Consider the following 23032-nt stretch of genomic DNA (forward strand, 5'->3'; position numbering starts at 1 on the left):
GGACTGGTTGTGTCTGCCCCAAGGAGCCCAGGTGGCCCCGGGTCAGGCTGTGGGTGTATCTAGAGTCATAGGCTCTGGAGCAAGGCCGTGTATTTAAGAAGACAGTCTGCAAGGATTTAGGAAGCTGTCCTAAAGAATGGGTTCCTGGTCAAACTCTGATGTGGTAGCTCTGTATCAGGCCCAGCATGGTAGAACGGGGAACGGAGGCACCTCTGGCCACGAGCACCTCTTTTTGCTTCCCCTTCCTTAGAGATTTGGAAGGAGGTATTCAAAGGAAAGACCAGACCGCCACTCCACCTGTGGAACTGAATTTGATCTCTTACTTCTGACCCACTTAATTGAGCTGGTCAAGTTCATCCTACAGTCTGTTCCATGCAAATGGTTGAACCAGCTTGACAGGAAGGGAGTACATTTTAGCTGCTCGAAGAGCAAGGGACTTGACCCCCAGAGGCATCCTAGCGGGGTCCTGAAGCTGCTCTGAGCTGTCTGTACTTGGAGAGAAGCTTCCCTGGAGGAAGACCTGGTCCCTGTGTTTCCTGAAGTCCAGGTGGACAGGGTCAGAGCAGCAGGAGGGGGCCAGTGCATAGGTGCAGGACTTGAGAGACAGCAGCGCTGCCAGGCACTGTTTCATGGCCCTGTCCAGGTGCAGAGAGGCTTGCGTCAGCTCAACTCCATGCGTTGTCCTGGGGCTTGGGAAGTGGCTGCTTCCTGATGTCTCATGGGGGGCAGGGTGGGCAGGGAGCTGGGAGCAGCAGGTTTCAAAGACATGTTATGCCAGCTCCCCCCTGGGGCCAAGAAAGGGAGGTTGGTTTATTGTGCAGCACCCAGTGATTCCCGGGGGGTCACCTGGTAAGACTGGGCAGAAGCCTAAATGGATTGGTGAGCCCTGGGAGCACGCACCAGTGGAGGAAAGGAACTTCTCCAGAATCATCAGGGTCCCGCTACCTCCACTGACTTCTACTTTACCTGGAGGATGTGCACAGCTGGGATTCTTGACCTGAACCCAGCAGAGTTCTTAACTATTTTTCTTGAAACTTTGTACTTTTTATTTTGGTCAGCCTAACAACCCTGGGGACACCAAAGTTTAAAAATGTGATGAGGTTTTACTTAGATCGCACACAACAAGCAGTTGTCTCCCTCACTGCCTGTCTGTCTAGTCGGGACCAGGCTTCAGGGGACTCACGCCAGGGAAGGGTGGGCTCGCCTGTCTCTGGCAGGCTCCCCCTAGAGGCCTTTTGGTAGGGCAAAGTGCCCTCCTTTAGGGTAGGGTCTTTAGGTTGGTGACCAAGGATTGCAGCCTGAGAGTTCCTTTTCCCGCCTGAGGAATTACATTTTAAGTTGTGCCCAGCCGTTGCCCTGGCTGCTGTGGCTCAGTGGATTGAATACTGGCCTGCAAGCCAGAGGGTCTCCGGTTTGATTCCCAGTCAGGGCACATACCTGGGTTTTGGGCCAGACCCCCCTTGCGGGCGTGCGAGAGGCAGCTGATCTATGTATCTCTCACATCGATGTTTCTCCCTTTCCTTCTCTCCCCCTCTCTCTAAAAATAAATACATAAGATCTTTTAAAAAAAAGATAAATCACGCCCAAGCGAATGCCTGGCCTTGGCTGATGAGAGAGTAGGACGGGAAAGAGCTGGGCTAAATGGGATGGGACGGGGCGGAGGGGTCCTATCCCCGGACAAAATTTTTTGCAAGGCTCCGAAATTGGTAATACAGAAGCGCAGCCTGAGAACCTCGTCCACCCTTAACTCACACTATGGGACAGGGTCGCCCAGCCCCTGGAGGCCAAAGCCTTGGGCCTCAGGGAACGAACTGGCAGCGCTCCTTGGCGTGGAACGCCACCCGGCACATTGCGCCCAAGAGGCCCCCTGCGCGGGTGAAGAAGCAGGCTCTGGAAAGGCTGGGTCATCCTGGCGGGCAGCGAGTCCTGCGGTCATCAGACGTTGGCATCTCGAACGCGCGCCCGCTGGGGAGGGAAGCCAGACGTGGAGGAATCCTCCCGATGTTGGACGTGCCCCTGAGAACCCGGGTCAGGGCGTCAGCGCTGAACCGGCAGTCTGCGACCGCATGGCCCATCTGCAGCCTCGCACAGCCTGCGGCGCTGGCCCCGAAGAAGGGCGGGGTGGTCGCGTCGGGAAACTCGCGACTCCCGTGCGGAGGTGCCACTCCGGGATTGTGCCCGCCCACTGGCCGTACTACAGCTCTGCATTGGTCATCCCGGCGCCCCGCCCGGCTCCTGCGCGTCGATTGGCCGCAGATGCCCGACTCCCGGCGAGGGCGCCGAGGCGGAGAGTGGGATTGGTGGTCCCGCCGTCCCCGGTCGCGGACGCGCGCTCCGCCCGCCCCTGCGTCCTCACTATGGCGGCGCCCATGCCGCCCGCCGCGTCCTGGGCGCCCCCCGGGGTTCCCCGCGGCTGCTGGCGCCGTCTCCCACGCCGTCGCCTCGGTCTTCCCGCTCGCGTCGGGCCGGGCGCCGCCTCCCCGCTGCCTTCCTTTCCGCTGCGGTAAGGGCCGGTCCCGCGCGTGTCGGGGCGCAGCAGCCACCGCGGCTAACGGTCAGCGCGCGCCCCTCCCCTCCCCCTTCGCCCGCGGTCCCCGGGTCTGGGCCCGGCGCGGAGCCGCGCGCGCTGGTGCTGCGGAAGGAGGGTCAGGGCACTGACGGGTCCTCTCCTGATAACGAAGTCCGGCTGGGACCCGCGGCTCGGGAGGGGAGGCCGGTCCCCCGGACGACCTCGTGTTGGTAGGGGCAGGGGCTGCGAGGCCTGAGGGGAGAGGACAGCTGGCTCCCGGCCGAATGGCTGAGGTCATCTGCGTGCGAGACTCCGCAGCACCACGCACCTTGGCGCAGAGGCGTCCGCTCTGCGGGGAGGAGGGAAAAGTCCAGGGACCCCCCTAGCGGAAATCGGCAGCGGACGAGAAGCGGTTGTCATAGCTGCACTGCCAGCCGGGTGTTTAGGGGACCAGGGTCAGTCTGATTGGCAGAGTACGCCTCTCTTGCTTCCTTTGCAAGAGGAAATATCTTAGTCATGAGAGCATGTTTGGTCAGGTTAGTGTCCTACAAATGTTTTGGATTCTTTTTCACAGCAGTGCCATTTTTATAATTCCTTGATAAACCTCATTTCTGTTTCCCTGACATATGAGGAACGAGTGAAACTGAATCGAATCATTGTAGTTAATTGAGAGAGGGACCAATGGAGGTAGCTGTTACTTTGTTTAAAAAAAAAGATACAAACTTTTCTGTGGCTATAGTTCGGATTGTCTATACCAGTGATTTTCAACCTGTAAACCGCAAAGAATACATGCAACGCCTGACCCTGACCTCTTTTCCCAGATTTTCCAATAAAAAAGTGAAAACAGTCAACACAATAGCCATTGGTTGTGAATGAATCAAAATTATACCTATTCTTTTTTTGTCAGGCAAAAAAATACACTCTTCAGTGTGCCGCAGAATTTTAGTAATTAGTTTACGTGTGCGACAAGGTGGAAAAGTTAAAAGTCGCTGCTCTGTGTCCTATATAGCTAGTTGAACAGGATGGTAGCAAACAGCTCTTACTAGGCTTCTGAAAGCAAGTCACCATGGAAAACTGGGTTATCTGTAAGTCATAATCACCCTGGGGTGATGATCGCTGAGCCGTTTGGTATACCTTCAAGTCAAAAGGATTAAAAGGCAGCTGGCACAAAAATTTATGGCAAAATGGTATTTTCAAATAATCTCTTAAAATAATAGCAGCTCTTAAGATTAAAGGTTCTTAATTCAAGGACCTTTCTAAGTATTAAGTGATGAATCTCTCCATCTCACAAGTTACATGAGGAAATAAGATGTGCGTATTTTTAGAAATTAATTGACTTCGGATCATCATAGCGTCTACTTAGTATGTGTTGTGTGCAAAGCAAGGCAACTGTGGAGAACGCAAGACCTATCAGGTATCAGGCTCGTTCTGATGGGCCTCTAGGTGAGTTGTGGGAATAAAGGGCACGCCGACATCGGACACTAGTGATGCGGTCTCCAGAATTCTGGGACAGTAGGTATGGTGACACTGCAGGAAAAGGGTCCAGTTGAGCCACGAGTGGGTAAGCCTGGGTGGATGATGACGGAGGAGGAGCAAGGAAGTGAGAAAGTGAGGGTGGTGAAGGTGAGGTGAGGGGAGAGAACCCAAAACGCTCCCGGTGGTTCCAGGGCATTTCCTGTTGGAAAGAGCGCACCATGCAGTTGGAGGTGGCATCTAATGGAGAAGTAACTTTTCCTGGGTGGCGCAAAGGATGATCAAGTATAGTATTTGCTTCTGATGGAGCTGCGGCCAGCCGTTAGAAAAGCTGTACAACAGCACTTGACTTGCCTTGAAACGTTTCTGATTAACCTCAGCTGTGGAGTAACAGTCCTCTCCACTAACCAGCATTCATACTTTAGGAACCATGCTTGCCTCTCTTTCTTCTCCCTCCGGGTTCGGTTGGTTGCCAGGTCTTTTGATACTGCCTCTGCATTATTTCTGGCCTCTGCTGCTGCTTGTCCCTACTGTCAATCACATTGATGTAGGGCCTTGGATATGCCATTCCCTTGGTTTATTGCAGAAACCCCCGACACTCTCGCTACCCTTCCATCTATCATGTGCACTGCTGTCACTTCCACATACCTCGCTTCCCAGCTGAGACCTAGTGGCTGCCTCCTGTCTGTTGAATTAAGCATAGACAAACCTGGCATGGACACTGTGGGTAAACTCTTTTTTTTTTTTTTTGCCATTTTCTTAGATTTTTATTATATTTTCCAGATCAGTGGGACTGTTTGCTCTTTGTGCTTTGCTCTTTGTGCTCTATATCTTTGCTCATGTTGCTTTTTCTACATTAAATGACCCATTTCAATCTTTAATCTTTGGTTCTCACCCATGTTTCAGGGCCATTTGATACGGAATTTCCTGTGTGAAACTTTTCTTTCTATTTTTTTCAAGATTTTATTTTTTGAGAGAGGGGAGGGGAAGGAGAAAGAGAGGGAGAGAAATATCGATCTGCCTGGGTTGCACATGCCCTGACCGAAAACCGAACTGGCAGCCTTTCGGTTTGCAGGCTGGCACTCAATCCACAGAGCCACACCAGCCAGGGCCTTTGTGAAACTTTTCTGTACTTGATTCCCCATCTAGACGGGACTTGTCTCTTGCTTAAACTGTTATAACACCAGAGTCTGCCTTTTTGCCACAGTTGCCAACATAAGACCGAAGCTCTTTCAAGAGATGGAATGTCTTCTTCATCATCTAGCCCAGTGTTTTGTACATAGTAGGTGCTTGGCACATGTATTTTATATTGAATGTAGTTTTGAACCAGGATGGCTGCAAAGAAAATTCTTTGTGCAAACAAAGTATTCATTACAAAATCTGTAAATAAAGTTACTCACATGGGAGAATTACTTCCTGAGAGATCTGCTGTACTGGTTGGGACAGCCTGGGTTGGGCTGCATTAACATAGAACCCCCGGGACTTGAGTGGCTCCCAAGTTGACTTCTCTTCCATCCCGCATGTCCAGCGTGAGTGCACAGGGGACCGTGCTCCTCACAGTCACTCGGGGACCCAGGCTGATGGAAACTCCATCTTAACGTGGTCTTTCCATGGTCATTTTGATCGGGTGAAAGATGGTGGTCAGGGCAAACTGGCTTTTAACGTTTCTGTCCCAAAGTGCTATGTGTCACTTTCACATTTCATTGGCTAAGGCAAGTGACGTGGCCATGCCTAACTTCAAAAAAGTGCGGGGAGTTGCAATCTTGGCATGAGCCTGGTAGGCAAAGAGCCAGAAATGCCTTGCAAACAGCACAAATGACTGTCACATCTCTAAGAGTGCCATGGCCCATAGGACAGGGGTCCCCAACCCCCGGGCTGCAGACCAGCAGGGGTCGGGGCCTGTTAGGAGCCAGGCTGCACAGCGGGAGGGGAGCTTGAACGGAATGTGCTTGCATCGTCCCGAAACCACCGCACCCCCAGCCCCCCAGCCGAGGTCTGTGGAAAACTGTCTTCCGGGCAAGCAGTCCCGAAAAGGCTGGGGACTGTTGCCAGAGAAGATTAGAGGTAGCAAAATCAGATGGGCTGCTTGAGACAAACTTTGACGTTGGCAAGAAATAATAGCTCTAACTAGGCATGGGAGTGAGGGTGAGTTGGGAAGTCAGAACTCCGCTGTAAGTGCTCTCAGTGCCCACAGACCAAGGCTGTCAACGAAAGGGAATCTGTTATATCCCAGCAGTCCTTGCTGAGGGCACCCTATTGTGGTAAACACAGGAATGGTCCTGAGACACCCAAAAAGTTAAATTACATTTAAGGTACTCAATTTAAGAAACCAGGAAATGTGTAATACTTGAGGTACATTTTCATTTGAATGGTTAACATAAGAAGGGAATCTTAGTTCAGCCATATTGATTTAATTGGGTTTAATTGAGGCTGTCAAACTTTGGTGCTTGGGGAGGAGAGTTCGCTTCTGATGAGGAACGGAAGCACTGAGTGCTGTTTGGAGCCTTGGCTCAGGACATGGGGTCTGGCTTCAAACCTTGGCTCTGCCGCTGCTTGTCTGACATTGAGCAAGTGTCTCATTGTGGAGCCCGAGCTTCCCTGGCAGCAAAGTGCACTGGGCGGTCATGAGGGTGACGGGGGTTATGTGAGTGCTTCGCATAGCACCTGGTTCACAGTAGGCGCTCACGGCTGTGCTCGCGGTCATGGGGAACAGCAACAGCAGGATTTGAAAGAGACTGAGACACCAGGTAAGGAGACCGCAGGGACACAGGTAGAAGGGCTCCTCCAGGGGTTTCTGACCTTTTTTCCCTTCCCTGGGCAGCGTTCTTGCCACATCTTTATTGTTCTCATGTCTATCATACTTGGTCGTACACGTGTTTGTGTCTCCCACTGGACTAGGCGCTCTGGTCATCCCACAAGTGTTCATTGAGCACGAGCTCTGTTCCAGGCTCTGCTAGGTCCTGGCACTAGGCATGATAAATATGAAAGGTATGTCCCCGGCCTCAGTGTGGTGGGACCAGAAGCCAGTAAACCAGTAGTTAGAATACATTGTAACAAGGGCTGTGCTTGTGGATTCTGTGGAATCTCCTATATTCCAGAGAAGTTCACACCTACCCTAAGTCTTAAACAATCACCAGTTATTAGCTGGGTGGATGTGGGGGTTTTAAAAGGCTTTTCAGACAGGAAATAATACGTGCAGTGACCTAGAAACACAAACGGTTGCATCCTGAAGATGCTTGAATGGCAAAGGTCAGGGTATATTTGGGGATGGTGTGCAGGCTGCAAAAGTCAGATTGTGAAGGCTCTGTGAGGTCGGGAGTTCAGCTCCGTCCTGCGGGTGACTGGGAGCCACTCAGAGGATTCAGAGGTAGGAAATGACTTTATCAGCTTTCCCTTTTAGGAGGGTCACTGCATGTGGAGGAAGCAGAGGAGCGAATGTCTTGTTTCCCTCACGCGGGAAGTTCTGGGGTTTGCAACAATAGCGGCTGCTATACAGGAGTCGTGCAATATTTATGTGTGAGGAGAGACTGGAATGAGGTGAGACTGGAGGGCAGGGTGCCTACCAGGGAGGCTGTTGCAGTAACGTGAGGACTGTGTCCATGACCTCCCTGGGGAGAGGAGAGCTCTGTAAATGAGTCAGTGGGCCAGGATTTTAGCCCAGTTTCTGTGGTAGGACCTTGGGCAAGCTTCAGGACCTCTTGTGTCCTGCTGGTTTTCAAGTATTTAAAATGGAGATAAAAATCATTATCTTTGAAGGTTGCTTGAGGATCAAGCTTACAGATATAAAAAACCTGGTACTGTGCCCTGGCTGGTGTGGCTCAGTGGGTTGAGTGTGGGCTGCGAACCGAAGGGTCACCAGTTCGATTTCCAGTCAGAGCACACGCCCGGGTTGTGGGCCAGGTCCCCAGTGGGGGGCACATGAGAGGCAACCACACATTGAGGTTTCTTTCCCTCTCTCTCTCTCCTTTCCCCTCTCTCTAAAAATAAATAAATAAAATCTTAAAAAAAAAAAAAACCCTGGTACCGTACTATTAGACATAATCTCTTATAATAAAATTACTAGTTTTAGGATTCTAAATGTTTAGTATGTAACCTGGTTCACAGTAGGTGGTCATTAGCCTTAAAACCCACCACCTGGAGATAACCACCGCCAGCATTGGTGATGCTGGTTTGGGAGTTTTAGGCGTGAGGGAGTTATTCCAAGATTGAGAAGGGAAGAATTGGTACGACTATTATACCAATTTAAACATTCTTTAAATGCCAAGAGAGTGTATGTGGCTATTCAGCCTTTCCCAGCCCTCACTCGGAAGTCACACGCAGACATGCATGCACTCGTGATACTGATACTGTAATGTGCTCACTGCTCGGGCGGCTAAAGTGATGCGGTTTTCCTTCAGCCTGTCACTGTCGTCACCACGCTCGCCTGCCCGCCTGAAGTTGTGCTCCTCCTCAGCCTTCGGAACGTGTTTGTGAAGATGATAATGGGGCTTTAATTTAGATTTGCTCTCCCGTAGGTTCTTCCCTGGTCACCCGGCTGACAGGTGCTGCTCCTCTCGGAACTCCTGTACAACTTAATTTACGTTACTCTGATTGACTGTCATCTCCTGCCTTGTTTCAGTGTTTGTCTATATGTCAGGAAATTTCCCTTTTCTTTGATGTCAGTTTTTCTTACAAGATAATGGAAAGATGGCGTATTAATGTGTTTTATAACGTGGCCGGAAAGCCCACTGAAACCTGGTGTTTGAAATACGTTAAATATAGATTAGGAAATTCAATTACTAAGTCTTTAAAGCATTCAAGGGAGGACCAAAAAAAAAACCAAAACAAAACCCAACAACAACTCAGAATTTATTTATAAAGAATGTGTATTCTTACATGTTTAAACCTCAGTCACCTGCAAAGAAATCTCCATTTGATGCAATACCTATTGAGACGTTTTTTCCACTGCTCAGAATAGTGTTTGAATTTGTCAGTTCTGATGCCTTTTAGTGCTTCTGCTGTTTTTTGTTTTATCTCTTCCACATTGGCAAAACGTTTCCCTTTGAGAACTTTTTTCATCCTGGGAAACAAAAAATAAGTCGCTGGGGGCGCAAATAGGGAGGGTGGGACATGGGGGTCGTGCCATTTTTGGTCAAAAACTGCTGAACACAGCACTGTGTGGTTAAGTGTGCTCATAAGTCACCCATCATGAAATGGGAAAACATGCTGAAAGAGTCTTCAAAAAAATTCACTGGGCTGAACGCAGCCTCTCACAACAACGCCAGCTGGTATATACTGATACAGATGGGCTCCTAGATCACTTACATAGCAGGGGAAGCCTGTACTAGAAGGGGCCCTCCTTCTAGAAGATAATTCTGGGATTTTTGGGGTCCCCCCTTCTATTTCAGTGATTCTCAGACTTCTTGGTCTCAGGACCCCTTTATAAGTTTAAAAATTGTTGAAGACTCCAAAGAACTTTCATTTTTGTGGGTTTTGTTTATTGATATGTAATGCACTAAAACATAAGCACACATTCCATTAGCCTCTGGAAGACTCTGCTGGACCTAGGTGAGAGAACGAGAGTGAACTAGGCACAGTGTCTGAGAATTGTTATGGAAATGGTTCTAAACCGCTGGATTCACCGAAAGGGTCTCAGGGACCCTCAAGGGTCCTTGGATCGCACTTTGAAAACTCCTGGCATTCAGATGTGAGAGTTTTTATAAGTGACACTTTTACACCTTTCTGTCAGTGAAAACATAAGGATGAGAAAACTGCCAGACGTGTTTTCAGAATGCACTTAGCATTGTTTCTTTAAACAAAAAACAGGAAACTAGTTTCTAGCTTTTGTTAAGACATCTCCTTTACCTTGAAAGGACAGATGTGTGCATTTTTGGAATATCTGCTAGGTACATCCTTCTAGCAGACATTTGCCATCCCAGAAAATACCGGCCAACTTGGAACACCAGTATTTTTATGTGAGAGAAGTATACACCTGCTCTTTCAGTTTCAGAAATCTTACATGCATTTGGCCAGAGGATGACCAGAGCCTTCTTTAGGTACAAGAGTTTCATGGTTACTCGCCGTCTTGTTGTCAGGTTTAGCAAAGGCCCTGTTTAAAACATCCAGTTTTCCCGAAGTTGACCACATTGGTGTCATCTTGTAGCATAAACCGCGCTGCATCACAAAACAAATGAAACTGTGATGACACCGCTGCCCCACGCTGTGGGGCTTTCACACTCCTCGAGGATTCTCCCTGAACCTTGCGTGCCTCCAGACCTGTGACACAGCGATTGTGGGAGGAGGCCAGTGTCAATAAAGTTTATAAATAAGAGTTCTGATATTTTCTTTTGGTCACCTTGGTGAATCATTTTGAGGTTCTGCGTCTGTAGGTTTAACCAGCGGAGAATTAAAAATACTTAGGGGTGGGGCGGGGGCAGTGGTACAGTATTGCTGACATGCACCACCCAGTTAGGCCTGGGTGGTGGAGTCTGTATTGAGCATGCACAGACTTTTTTTTCTTGTCCTTATTCCCTAAGCAATACAGTGTAAAACTGTTTACACAGCATTTGCAGTGTATTAGGTATTTTAAGTAATTTGGGATGATTTAAAGTATGTGGAGGGAGGGGAAAGGTTATATGCAAATACTAAGGCATTTTATATAAAGCAAATACTGTGCCATTTTATAAAGGGGTCTTGAACACCCACAGATTGTAGTATCCCTGGGCGTCCTAGAACCAATCCCCCTGGGATACTGGGGGAGGACTGTCCATCCTGTCTGAAGGTGGATGGCCTGAGCTATTACAGTAGCGTTTTCTTGCTGTTGCCTTTGCCTTCTCCAGGCTGTCCTCCATATTGCTACTTGAGTGATCTTTCTGAAATACAGACATGACTAGGTCATTTCTCTGCTAATCCCTCCGTGGTTCTTCATTGCCAATGGGATAAATTTCAGACTCCTTAGCATGGCATCTAAGGCCTCTTACACCCTTTTGCGGCTTCAGCTGTTTCACTGAAGCTTTTCCTAACCCTCACAGACAGACAGTTACTCATTTCCACCATGTCGCAGTGCCTGTGCCGTGCTCACACTTTGCGTGCATCACACTGCTCTCGAGGGCAGGAGCCGGTGCCCCCACGTTGTGCTCGGGTGCATAGCAATGGCTTCCGCCTGGATGGATAAGATGACAGCTCCCAGGGTGGGTCCAGCATAATTATTCTACAATATTAATTTCTTTCCTTGCCTTTTAAAAAGATACGGACAGATAAACAATAATGAAACCACTACATAGGCCTAAGACATCTACAATCTCAGAGGGGCCTTGGCCGGATGACTCAGTTGGGTGGAGTGTGGTTCCAGTTTGCCAAGGTTGTGGGTTTGACCCCTGGTCCAGGTGCATACAGGGGGCAACTAGCCGACGTTTCTCTCTCTAAAAATCATTAAACATATTTTTTAAAAATTTAAGTTTTAAAACTCTCGTACGAGCTTTTGCTACCTGTTGTGTGGCCACACAGTCCGGAGCGGAGGTCCGCCAGCTGGCCCGCCGGCCGCATTGGAGCCCGTGCCCGTCCGTCCAGCGTTGTTGGCGGCGGCTCTCGGGCTGCGGTTTTCCGCTTCCGGTTTTCGGGACCTGTCGCTGTCTCCCCAGCCACCTTCCGCGCCAGCCACCACCTTGTTAATCTCAGTTGGCTTGGGCAGGGGAAGGTTATCTTCTTAAACATTCCAGTTGCATGTTCTCAAGACCAATGACATTCAGCATTTTTAAGCTTTCACATAAAAGCCACCTTTTTCCAATAAAAAAATTATATGTCTAGAACCCTCGCTCTCTGAACACCATTAAAAAAATATGCAAAACCCCAATAAAACCAAACCTTAACAGCTCCTGTTCAGAAAGTTGTCTTTTGTTTGTCTGTTTCTGGTTTAAACAAATAAAACAGATGAACTTAAAACATGAAAAACTAAGGTTTTGTTTCCTTGGATTTTTACCCCACTCCCCTAGGCTTTTTCTTAGTTAGTTCTAAAGGAAGCATCTGACCAGGGACAAAATTTTTTTCAGCTTTTCCCTTCTGTCTTCTATTTTTAAAACCTTGGTAGGTACCTACATTCTAGTTAGAAAGTCACGGACTGCCCGCGTTACGGGAGTCTGGGCCCAGTCGGGAGAACAAACCACACCGTGCTACGAGCAGGTGTTCACTGTAAGAATCATTAACTGTAACAGAATGGGAGCACTGTGAGATAAGCCACTAACAGGTAAGGGGAATTAAGCACACGGAAGGATGCCCCACATGACTCAGCCTTCGGGATGCAAAGCAAAACCACAGCGAGCTACTTGCTCTCCGCCCAGCTCTAATTGTCCGTTTTTGCATATCTTTTTTTGGTTCCATTTTCTTGGTTCTCTTTTTCAGATGCTAATTATGCTTCTGTGGAATCTCCTGTGACTGCCGCCACTAAGTGTTTTTGTTTTGGTAATCCTTTTAAACGTGTTTATTTTTCATTTCATCTTGCTCTTTCTTTCTCTGTCACGGCCTGTATGACTTACTGTATTTTCAGCAGTGCCCACTGTCTTCTCTTCCACTGAAAGTTTTGTTTTCGTCATGGTGTCATTTTTCTTTGTTTACTTTTACTGAGTGCAGATTTCATTTTATTTTTAAAATGTTTATTTACTGTCTTTTCCCTGAGCTCTCCCTTTAATCTCTGCTGTAGGTTTGCCCTTGCTTCATAGAGTGAGCAGGCTGGGAGAATCTTTGTCAACAATCTTTATCTGTTCTGTGACAAAATATTTTCTGTTGCGTGGTCTTCATCTACTATGTTTCCCCTTCACCTTCCCCATTCCTTTTTCCCACTTTTGTTGCAGTATTTTTGTATAGTTTGTGTACAGATTCTGTTTTGTACAGATTCTTTTTATTATTGTTCTGTTATTAGAGTCTTGCCTCTTCAAATGAAAAATGTTACGTAAGTGAAGCCAGCTCGTTTGGTTGGAATCCTGGCTCTGCCGCTTACTAGCACTCTGAACTTAGCCAAGCTAATTTGACCTTTCTGGACCTTGGATTCTTCTCCATATAATGGTAGTGAGAACCTCATAGGATTGTTGAGAAGATTCAGTGAATTAAATCCTACAGATCTCTTAGAACTGTGGTTGGTTCATAGTGCTGCATGAGTAGGAGCAATGTTAATTATTTTATCCCTCACATTGACCTGCAATTAGAAAATGCATAGTTATACATAGAATAATTTAATATATTGCATATTTATTAACTACTTAAATCTGCTTAGTCATGCATAAAGTCTGAATAGGAGGTGTGCATTCAGCAAAAATGTCATAAAAAATTGATGAGCTTTTCAGTAACTTGTTTGGGAAGCTGAGTAATAAATAGTATATAATAACTTCTAATTACCTTGCCTCAAAAATATTCACAGGAGACATGCTCAGGAAATATTTTGTGGTTTTTGCTCCATGTAATTTTGTTATAATTGAGTTCATATCCATTATGGCTCATATTGGAAGGTAGGCAAAATTCTGACATTTCAGGCAAAAAATTGTTGCCTGGGACAATTCTGAAAACAAAACAAAACAAAACCAGATTATAGAATGTTTTAGAAATGACAGGAGTTTGCTTCAGTGAGTTCAAATTTTAACTAATTTTTTTATGGCTAATTAAAATAACGTAGCTTTATGTACCTTATTGTCTTTTCACCTTTTTTTAATGCATACTATTACTGACTGAATCTTCAGTCAGCAAACAGATAATTTTTGAATACCTAGCAGGGATACAATGGTGAGCAAAATAGACATTTTCCTGCCTGGATTAGCCAGAATATAAATAACAAATACTCATAGGTTACAAGTGTGTTATGTGATGGGAGGGGGTACAGGTGCTATGAAAGTTGTCACAGGGAGGCCTGTAGGGTGGGTGGTGGTCGGTTAGGTGATGTGCTGGGGTCAGGAAGGCTTCCGGCCTGACGCCAGGAGAGAACATGGTGAATTCAAAACTGACAGACACTCAGTGTTGCAGACTCACCGGGGTGAGGTGAGAAGAAAGGCTGGAGATGTGGGAGGAGAGGTGGGCAGAGTCCAGATCATGCAGAGTCTTAATAGGCCTTGTTAAGGAGTTTGAGACTTTACCGGAAGGATAGTGGGGAAATTTACAGAATGAAGTCAGTTCACACTGGCTGCTATGCGGAGAATGAATTGGAGAGGATCAAGAATGGATATGGGAGGCTTATTAGTGGGCTCTAGTCAAAGCAAAAGATTTAGAGTATAGTGACTTGAATTAGGATGGTGGTTGGATGGACTCAAGAAGCATTTAACAGGTAAAATTCACAGGACTTGGTACTTGATCATACTTGGAGGGGGAGATAAGATTGAGAAGGGAGTTAGTGACAAGGATAATTTCCAGGTTTCCAACAGAAACACCTGTGAAGGTGTCTGAACACTGGAGAAAGAGGAGGTGTGTAGGGGAGTCTGAGGCATCGGTGGAACATCTAGATGGTCGTGTAGAGCAGGAAATTAAATAAATGCACGTGGAACTTAGGAAAGAGGTCTAGACGGAATATGTGAAGTTTGGGGTAATGACGGTAAATGAAGTCACAGAAGTGGAATGAGATTGCCTTAGGGGCATCTGAGGAGTGAGAATCGTAAAAAGCCTCAGACAGTATCCCACACTGCTCTCTACATTTAGAATTTTTATGTATATATACACACACACACACACACACACAAATTATACCTTTAATATATATTCCTTTTTGGAATGTGTACTAACTGTATTAATTATGTCTACAGTAGGGGCATATAATTAGAAATGTATTTATTTAACTCTAAACCAACATTTCTTAAGTGTTGGTATGTATTAGATACTATATTATTAAATGTGGATGATTCAGAGACCTAAGTCATGGATTCTGCTTTCAAATTGCATGCTAATTCTTTGCAGGGACACAAAAATCCACACGATGCTTTATAAATGCTATGATAAAGGTAAGCATGGGCTGTTATGGGAGCACGGACAGCCATAGTGTAGGGTCATAACGGGAAAGCTTCCTGAAGGAAGTGCGATTTGAACAGAGCCCTGAAAGATGGGTTGGCGTTGCTAGGCAGAGAAGGCAGAGAAAGGGCTCTCACCACCGGGCTGCATCTCCTCTCACAGTTTCAGATGCCAGTCGGGAGCCAGACTGGGTCACGGTGCATTGAAGAGCGAGCGGGAAGTGGGAAGTCAGACAACTCCTAGGTTGAGGTCTGAGTGTGCTTGTCTTAGTGTCTTCTGTGCCTTGCATCATCCCTGGCACTTAGTGTTTGTTGCAGCAGTTTGGACCTTAGAGAGACACCTCCTTCTCTAAGATGAACCTGTGAGGAGGACTGAGTCGAGATGGCTGCGCCCCTCCTTGCGGCGGGGGGCTCACTGCGGGTAGCCACGGCTCCTCGCCTGCTAGTCTTTCTACGCCTGTGCGAGGGGGCCCAGCGCATCCCCACAGCCAGAAACACTCAGCTTTAATCTATTAGCTTTTTATGTTTTATCCTAGTCTGTTTTTAGTTGAGTATATGATACTTGTATCTTAATATCTTTTCAATATTTTATCATGTGTTTCCCATGTGAAATTCTTAAAATATTTTCATAAACAACATCTTAAGTGGCTACATAACCTCTTATTTGGATGTTTATTTGGATGTTTATTTGGACATTTATTTGAGCATTTCGTTTAACATTCTCTTTTTTAACTTAATTTTTGAAATTATTTCAGACTTACAAAAAAGTTACAAGAATATTACACAGGACTTCTATATATCGTATCTTCAGCTAGGTTATGGTAGTGCCTATCGGAGTTCTCCATTGTAAAGTTACTCTGTTCCCCTCTATAATTAATAAGTATCCTATGGGGAGATACTTTAAGACTATATATGATCCCATTTCTCAAAATTTTACCCATTAATTTTACCATCCTTTGATTTTTTTAGCTGAATTATTGCTAAAATGCTTGCTAAATTGTGATTTTTTTCTAATTACCTTATTCCTTCTGCATTCATTAGTTGACACTCTAAAAGAGTTTTCTCCTTTCCTCATTTATTATATTTTTTAAGAAAATTATCGATTTTATATAGAGAGAGGAAGTGTATGTGGGGGAGGGAGAGAGAGAGAGAGAAGGAGGGAGGGAGGGGGAGAGAGAGGAGACAGACAGACAGACAGACAATCAGTGTGAGAGAGCAACATCAATCGGATAGATGCCTCTTGTTCTTGCCCCGACCAGGGACTGAACCCGCAACCTAGGAGTGTATCCTTATGGAAAATTGAACCCACAACCTTTTGGTGCAAGAGACAATGCTCCAACCAACTGAGCCATGTTGGCCAGGGCTCCGTTATTACATTCTTGTTTAATGGGTTATAATGCTCCGGATCTGGCCTTTAGGAGCCCCTCCAGCTGGCCTCTCTTTTATGTGGACTCACTCTCTGAGCATTTTCCTACTTTCAGGCACAATAAATGTTTTGCCATCTGGTAAAGCAAATCCTCATCTCATTATTTTTTACTTAAAAAAATTCTTGGCTTCTTTTGGGCATGGAGTCTTCGAATTAACTTTAGATTTTAGAAAAATCATGGATCTTGACTGGAGTTAGGCTGAATTTATAGAGAACTGACATATTTCCATTACTGAATCTTCTCAGTTAGGAACCTGTTATACCTCTATACGTATTTGGATCTTTTATGTCTTTCAGTAAAAATCTTGCCCATTTCTGCTTAAGTTTATTTTTAGATATTTTATAGATTTTGTTGTCATCATGAATGAATTTTTTTCTAATTGGTTATTGCCGATACAGTTTTTAAGATGCTTTTGGTTTAATCTTACAATCATGTACTTTATTGAACTTACTATTCTCATGTTTTTACAGTTGACTCTCTTGACTTTTCTAGGTAGACAGTTACACAGTCTGTAAATGATAACTTTTTATCACTTCATTTATAATGTTTATACATAATTTCTTTCATGTGTTATCTCATGGCTCAGACATCTGAGTGAGGGTGAAGGGTAATCCTGGGAAGTCTTCTTGGCTGATGTTACACTTACGGGGAGTATTGAAGACTGCGCAGCAGGTGAAATAGGGTGGTAGAGAATGTATCCCAGGCAGGTCTTGGGCAGAGAAACAGTAAGGCAGAGTTCAGTGAACAGAAAGAATGGCTGGGCTCAGACATTCTGAGCCCAGACTCCCGACTCAGACGAGGTCGGGAGATGTGAGAGGTGGGTTGGAGAGTGAAGAGGGGCACAGTCAGAAGCTGCTAGCCTCTAAGAGCAATTACTTTACTCTAAAGGAATTGAGAATTGAATGAAAGGTGTGTTAGGGAGAATGACTCCCAAAGATGTTCGTACCCCAATCCCTGGAATTGGTAAATACGCTACCTTACATGGCAGAAGGTGCTTTGCAGATGGCATTAAGGCCGTGGACCTTCAACAAGTGGGATTGGGGAGGGGGAGATTTCCTGGATTATTCAAGGGAGTCCAATCTAATCACATGAGCCTGGAAAGCAAAGAAGTTTCTCTGGCTGGAAGCAGAAGCAAGATGTGGTAGAAGAAGGTGGAGAAATTCAGAGTGAGCGGGACTTAACCCACCTTGGCTGAAGGGGACCGTGCGGAGGCAGGAGAAGGAGTGCAGGAGCAAAGACTTGCCTTACAGCCGGCCAGGAAGTGAGGGCCCCGGCCCCGCAGCTGCGAGGAACTGAATTCAACCAACAGCCTGAGTAAACCTGGAAGCAGATTCATTTCCAGCGTCTCCAGAAATCCCTGCTGACCACTTGGTTTTGACCTTGTGAGACTATGCAGAGGACTCAGCTGAGCCGTACTGTACCCGGACTTTTGGCCCACAGTACCCTGAGAAAATTGTGTTATTTCAAGCTGCTAAGTTTGTGGTACTTTGTTACAAAAGCAGTAGAATCCTAATACTGAGAGGTTTAATAGAGAAGTAATGTCAGGTTCAGTGTTATTAACAGGCTGCCCCTGTGCTGTGGGGAGAACGGGCCTGGGAGAGTGCAGATTGGAGGCAGGGAAACTTGTCTTTGGAAACACAGTGGTGGTGTGGATGGAGGGTAGTGACGGTAGGGAGGGGGTGTGATCTGACACTTATTTGGGAGGTTGCAATTGCAAGAATTTGGTCACTGACTGGTGTTGGGAATGAGGGAGAGGTGGGACACAGGATGACTGCTGAGTCCTGACTTGGGCGCCAGTGACTGGCGAAGCCGTTGCCGTGACACAGGGGATGAGCAGATGGGAAGGTGCTGTGTCACGAACTTAAAGGTAATCCCAGGTTGTTCTTCATTTGGAAATTCCCCTATAAATACTTACTTTAAGGTAGAGTATGTCAATAAGATGATTGCTTTGTCTTTTAAGACCTAAATTGGCTTTGTTTTGTGGTTTTGTTTTTTTTTTAGGTCATGTAGGAAATCGTAAATCATGTGAAGATGGGACTCTTGGTATTTGTGCGCAATCTGCTGCTAGCCCTCTGCCTTTTTCTTGTACTGGGATTTTTGTATTATTCTGCATGGAAGCTACATTTTCTCCAGTGGGAGGACTCCAGTAAGTATGGTCACTCTAGTCTACCCTCAGGGAGAGCCTGTTGCAGATGAACTATCGGGTTTTCGTGTGGCTGCAATGCGCTCGTATTCTTCAGAGATGGGCAGTGAGACTCCACTGACCGTTTCTGCAATTTAGGCTTAGCAATTGACTGCCACTTTGGTTGCTGTAGGTTAAGAACTGAAAACAAAATCAACTGCATGCCATGGCAAATCCTTTTACGAACCCAGTGAAAATGTGCTATTCTTCAATGAAAACTCAAGCAGCATCAGTACTTCTAGTCCTTAAATGTTGTTCTTTTTATTTACTATAGTGTCTTGCCACTCCCATTTGCCATTTACTGTTTTAGGGCTTGGTAGTGAAGTTGGGTTTTTTTTACCCTTAAAACTTCATTTTTACCTTTTCTTTGAATTTTCAGTTTAATATTGTCTCTTTTATTTTCCCTAAAGAAATTCTGTCTACTTAATCTCTTTAGCCTTTGCTGGCACTGAACTTGTACCTGAATAGAATAATGCCCCGCCTCTCCCAGTGACTCCTGATTCCTTGCTTCCGTTTGTGCCTGGGGTCCTACGTGTTACCCAGTGTGTCTGATGTAGCTGCCTGAGCCCCTCGGACTTGGTTTCGATTCATCCAGTGTTGCCCGTGTGTGGTTTTAGGCTGGCAGTTGAAGGCCTCCTACTGAGCAACAGCAGCCTTGCACATTCTACTTTTGGCAGTAGCTTGAAGTATCACATAGTGACCACAAGTAGTTTCTTTTCCTTGTTTTGGTTCTTTGGTCTGAAGGCTCTCTGAGGTTGTCGTGGGCAATATAGGGTGGTTTGATTCCTAGTGAACGTCCCTTCTCTGAAGTAGTTTTGTTTTCACAAACAACTACCCAAGACTAGTAGTGTAGAATGCACTTGAGAGTGGAGTTAGTCTTTCGATAGGAGGCTGAAATGAGTTAGAATGAGTTGGAAGAGGCAGCTAGCATTTGGCCTCATACTGAAACCTTAACGTGGGAACTGTTGCTATGAAGTAGTCCATTTATTTCTCACCTGGCCCAAACTACTGAAGCAGTTTCAAGCCAATTTTAAAAATACAGTGTTATATCTTTAATTTATTGTTTTATATGGGATGTTTAAGTGCCTCTTCACTGCTTAGCCTATAATTATCCCTAATTACTTTGTGTTTCCAGAGTTTATTTAAATATCAGTGTTCCAACTTATTTTTAAAATCAAGGAGACGACCCAAAATAAAGAGTGTTTATATTAGTGCAGGGCAAAATTCTGTAGTCAGAGGCATTGTCTGTATCCATAATGTATCCATTTATCTGTATCCAAAGAACAGATGGAAATACATGCAAGGGATGGGGTCTCCTTTTCTGGTTAGAGCTACTGACCTGTAGAAGGCATACCGAAGGATTAAATATTTTCCTAGCGAAGTCAGAAGACATTAACTTCAAATGGAAAACCTGTTGTGTGTCAGGGTGTGGGCTAGGCAATTTACACATTTAATTTTATTTAATTTACTTCTTTCAAATGAATGCTCTTCAGAGGAAGTTAACAGTACTCATAGTTTCTACATGTAATATCCACAGTGTCTGTTGGTCAGGAAGCTGTTAGACATATAAGCAAACAGGAAAATGTGATCCCTTTGCAAGGATAAGCAAGATATGATTCATCAGATGAGATAGCCCAGATATTAGACTTAATGAAGTAGTTATTATGAATAGTACAAAGAATTAAAGGAAACTAGGGTGAATGATAAGTAGTCTCAGCAGAAAAATAGAAATGATAAAAAGGAACCAAATGCAAATTCTTGAACTGAAAAATAGAGGAAGTAATAAACAATGGGCAAATGTAAAACACTCTTTTCCTTTCTTCTCTTAACTTGCTTAAATGACAACCAATTATTGCCCTGCCCAGTGTGGCTCAGGTGGTTGGAGTGTCATCTGGTAACCAAAAGGTCACAGGTGTTCAGTTCTGGGTCAGGGTGCATACCTATGTTGCAGGTTCAATCCCCGGTCAGGGTACATATGGGAGGCAACCAGTTGATGTTTCTACCTCACATCAGTGTTTCTCTCTCTCTAAAATCAATGAAAAAAAATGTCCTTGGGTGAGAATAAAAACACCAAAACGATAACCTTGTAAAGTGGGGTTTGGAACATATACAAGGTCTGTCCAGAGGGTATCCAGCCACCTAATATGAAGAAAATAAACATTTATTGAAGAAGATACAAGAAACATTGTACCTAGGATAATGACACCTCAGTCCCCTTCAAAGTAGGCACCTTGGGACCTCACGCAGTTCTCCCAGTCGCCATCAGCTGCTCTGTCATATTTTCCTGAATCTCATCGATGGTCTGAAATCTGTTCCCTTTCAAAGGTGATTTTAGTTTTGGGAAAAGCCAGAAGTTACCGGGTGCTGAATCTGGACGGTAGGCAGGATCAGTCACCTGGGTGACTTGATGTTTCACCAAAAAACTCTGCACAAGACGTGATGCGTGAGCGGGCATGATGTCGAGATGAAGCTGCCAATCACCAGTTGCCCACAGCTGTCTCCTTCTGAATCATCTGAACAGTCTGCAGAGGAATGTTCAAGCTTAATGCAAATATTGATGCAGATTTGTTGCTCTATCCACTTAGTCATTTTGAATGCAACAGCCACACAGTACACATGTTCACTCAATGGAGTCTCCAGCGTCCACTGACTAGTACAGTGAAGTCTTCATTGTTCACAGATGTCCATTCCACTCCTCTCTCCTTGGCTGCCAGGTCCCATCAGTGTCATTGCACAAACTGTTCTTGTTATATTAACAATGGCTGCACTTTTTTCTAGATAGACTTCATGTAATAAAGATAATATGATGTGACTAAGGACTTCAAGGTGGATTCACCATTTAAAATTAATCAATACAGACTTCCGGCCAAGATGGAGGCATAGGTAGATACACTTTGCCTCCTCGCACAACCAAAAGAAGGACAACAACAAACTTTAAAACAAAAAACAACAAGGACTGCCAGAAAATCAAACTGTATGGAAGTCCAACAACCAAGGAGTTAAAGAAAAAACATTCATCCAGACTGGTAGGAGGGGAGGAGATGGGAAGCTAGGGCAGAGAGGACATGCGGCAAGGAGGCAGCTGGAGAACCAGGTGGGTGAGACTGCAGCTGGCAGACCAGGTGGTCCCACATTTGCGTTCAGATAAACCGGGAGGAACCACAGGAGCAAGTCAGACTGCACAACCCAGGGTTCCAGCATAGGAAACTAAAGCCTTAAAACCTCTCACTGGAAGAACCTGTGTGAGTTGCAGCAGCAGGAGAAACTTCCATTCTCACAGAAGAGTCTATTGGAGGGGCCCATGGGATCCTTGAATGTACACAAGCCCACCCACATGAGAATCAGCACCAGAAGAGCCCGATTAGCTTGTGGGTAGCGGGGGAAGTGACTTAAAATAGGGCGAGAGACAAGCAAGCAGCACTGTTCCCTCTCTGACCCCTCCCCCACCTACAGCACCACAACACAGTGAAGTGGGGTGCCACGCCCTGGCAAATACTTACGGCTCCACCCCTTACAATGTAACAGGTGTGCGAGACAAGGAAATATGGCCCAAATGAAAGAACAGATCAAAACTCCAGAAAAAGAACTAAGTGATGAGGAGATGGCCAACCTATCAGATGCAGAGTTCAAAACACTGGTAATCAGGATGCTCACAGAAATGATTGCGTATGGACGCAAAACAGAGAAAGTAGTGAAGGCTATGCAAAGTGAAATAAAGAAAAACATACAGGGAGCCAACAGTGAAGGGAAGGAAACCAGGGCTCAGATCAACGATTTGGAGCAGAAGGAAGAAATAACCATGCAACTGGAACAGAATGAAGAAACAAGAATTCAGAAAAATAAGGAGAGGCTCAGGACCCTCTAGGACAACTTGAAATGTCCCAATACCTGAATGACAGGGGTGCCAGATGGAGAAGAGGAAGAGTAAGAAATTGAAAACCTATTTGAAAAAATAATGAAGGAGAACTTCCCCAATCTGGCAAAGGAACTAGACATGCAAGTCCAGGAAGTTCAGAGAGTCCCAAAGAACTTGGATCTAAAGGGAAACACACCAAGACACATTTTAATTACATTACCCAAGATTAAAGATAAGGAAAGAATCCTAAAAGCAGCAAGAGATAAGGACACAGTTCCCTACAAAGGAGTTTCCATAAGACTGTCAGCTGATTTCTCAAAAGAAACCTTACAGGCAAGAAGGGGCTGGCAAGAAGTATTCCAAGTCATGAAAGGCAAGGACCTACAACCTAGATTACACTGTCCAGCAAAGCTCTCACTTAGAGTGGAAGGGCAGATAAAGTGCTTCCCATATAAGGTCAAGTTAAAGGAGGTCATCATCACCAAGCCCTTATTATATGAAATGTTAAAGGGACTTATCTAAGAAAAAGAAGAAGATGAAAACTGAACAGTAAAATGACAACAAGCTCACAGCTATCTACAACTGAACCTAAGAAACAAAGCAAACTAAGCAAACAACTAGAACAGGAAC

The 23032-nt window shown here is 45.6% G+C and overlaps 1 protein-coding gene across 11 annotated transcripts in view; it reads left to right on the top strand.

Moving 5' to 3' along the window:
• The first annotated feature begins 2308 nt into the window (after positions 1–2308).
• Positions 2309–23032, top strand: part of ST3GAL3 (ST3 beta-galactoside alpha-2,3-sialyltransferase 3) — a 166906-nt gene continuing 146182 nt past the window's right edge. For 2 of the 11 annotated variants that reach the window (XM_053920279.2, XM_053920281.2), the window contains exons 1-2: positions 2321–2503; positions 18366–18510. In XM_053920279.2, the coding sequence (XP_053776254.1) occupies positions 18396–18510 (115 nt within the window). In that variant the 5' untranslated portion in view covers positions 2321–2503; positions 18366–18395. Of the gene's footprint in view, positions 2504–6711; positions 6730–18365; positions 18511–23032 lie in introns of those variants that run through there. The other 9 variants (XM_053920286.2, XM_053920291.2, XM_053920283.2 and 6 more) reach the window with 6 other exon arrangements.

The sequence above is a fragment of the Desmodus rotundus genome, chromosome 3 (assembly GCF_022682495.2).
Source record: "Desmodus rotundus isolate HL8 chromosome 3, HLdesRot8A.1, whole genome shotgun sequence".
NCBI classification, from domain to species: domain Eukaryota; kingdom Metazoa; phylum Chordata; class Mammalia; order Chiroptera; family Phyllostomidae; genus Desmodus; species Desmodus rotundus.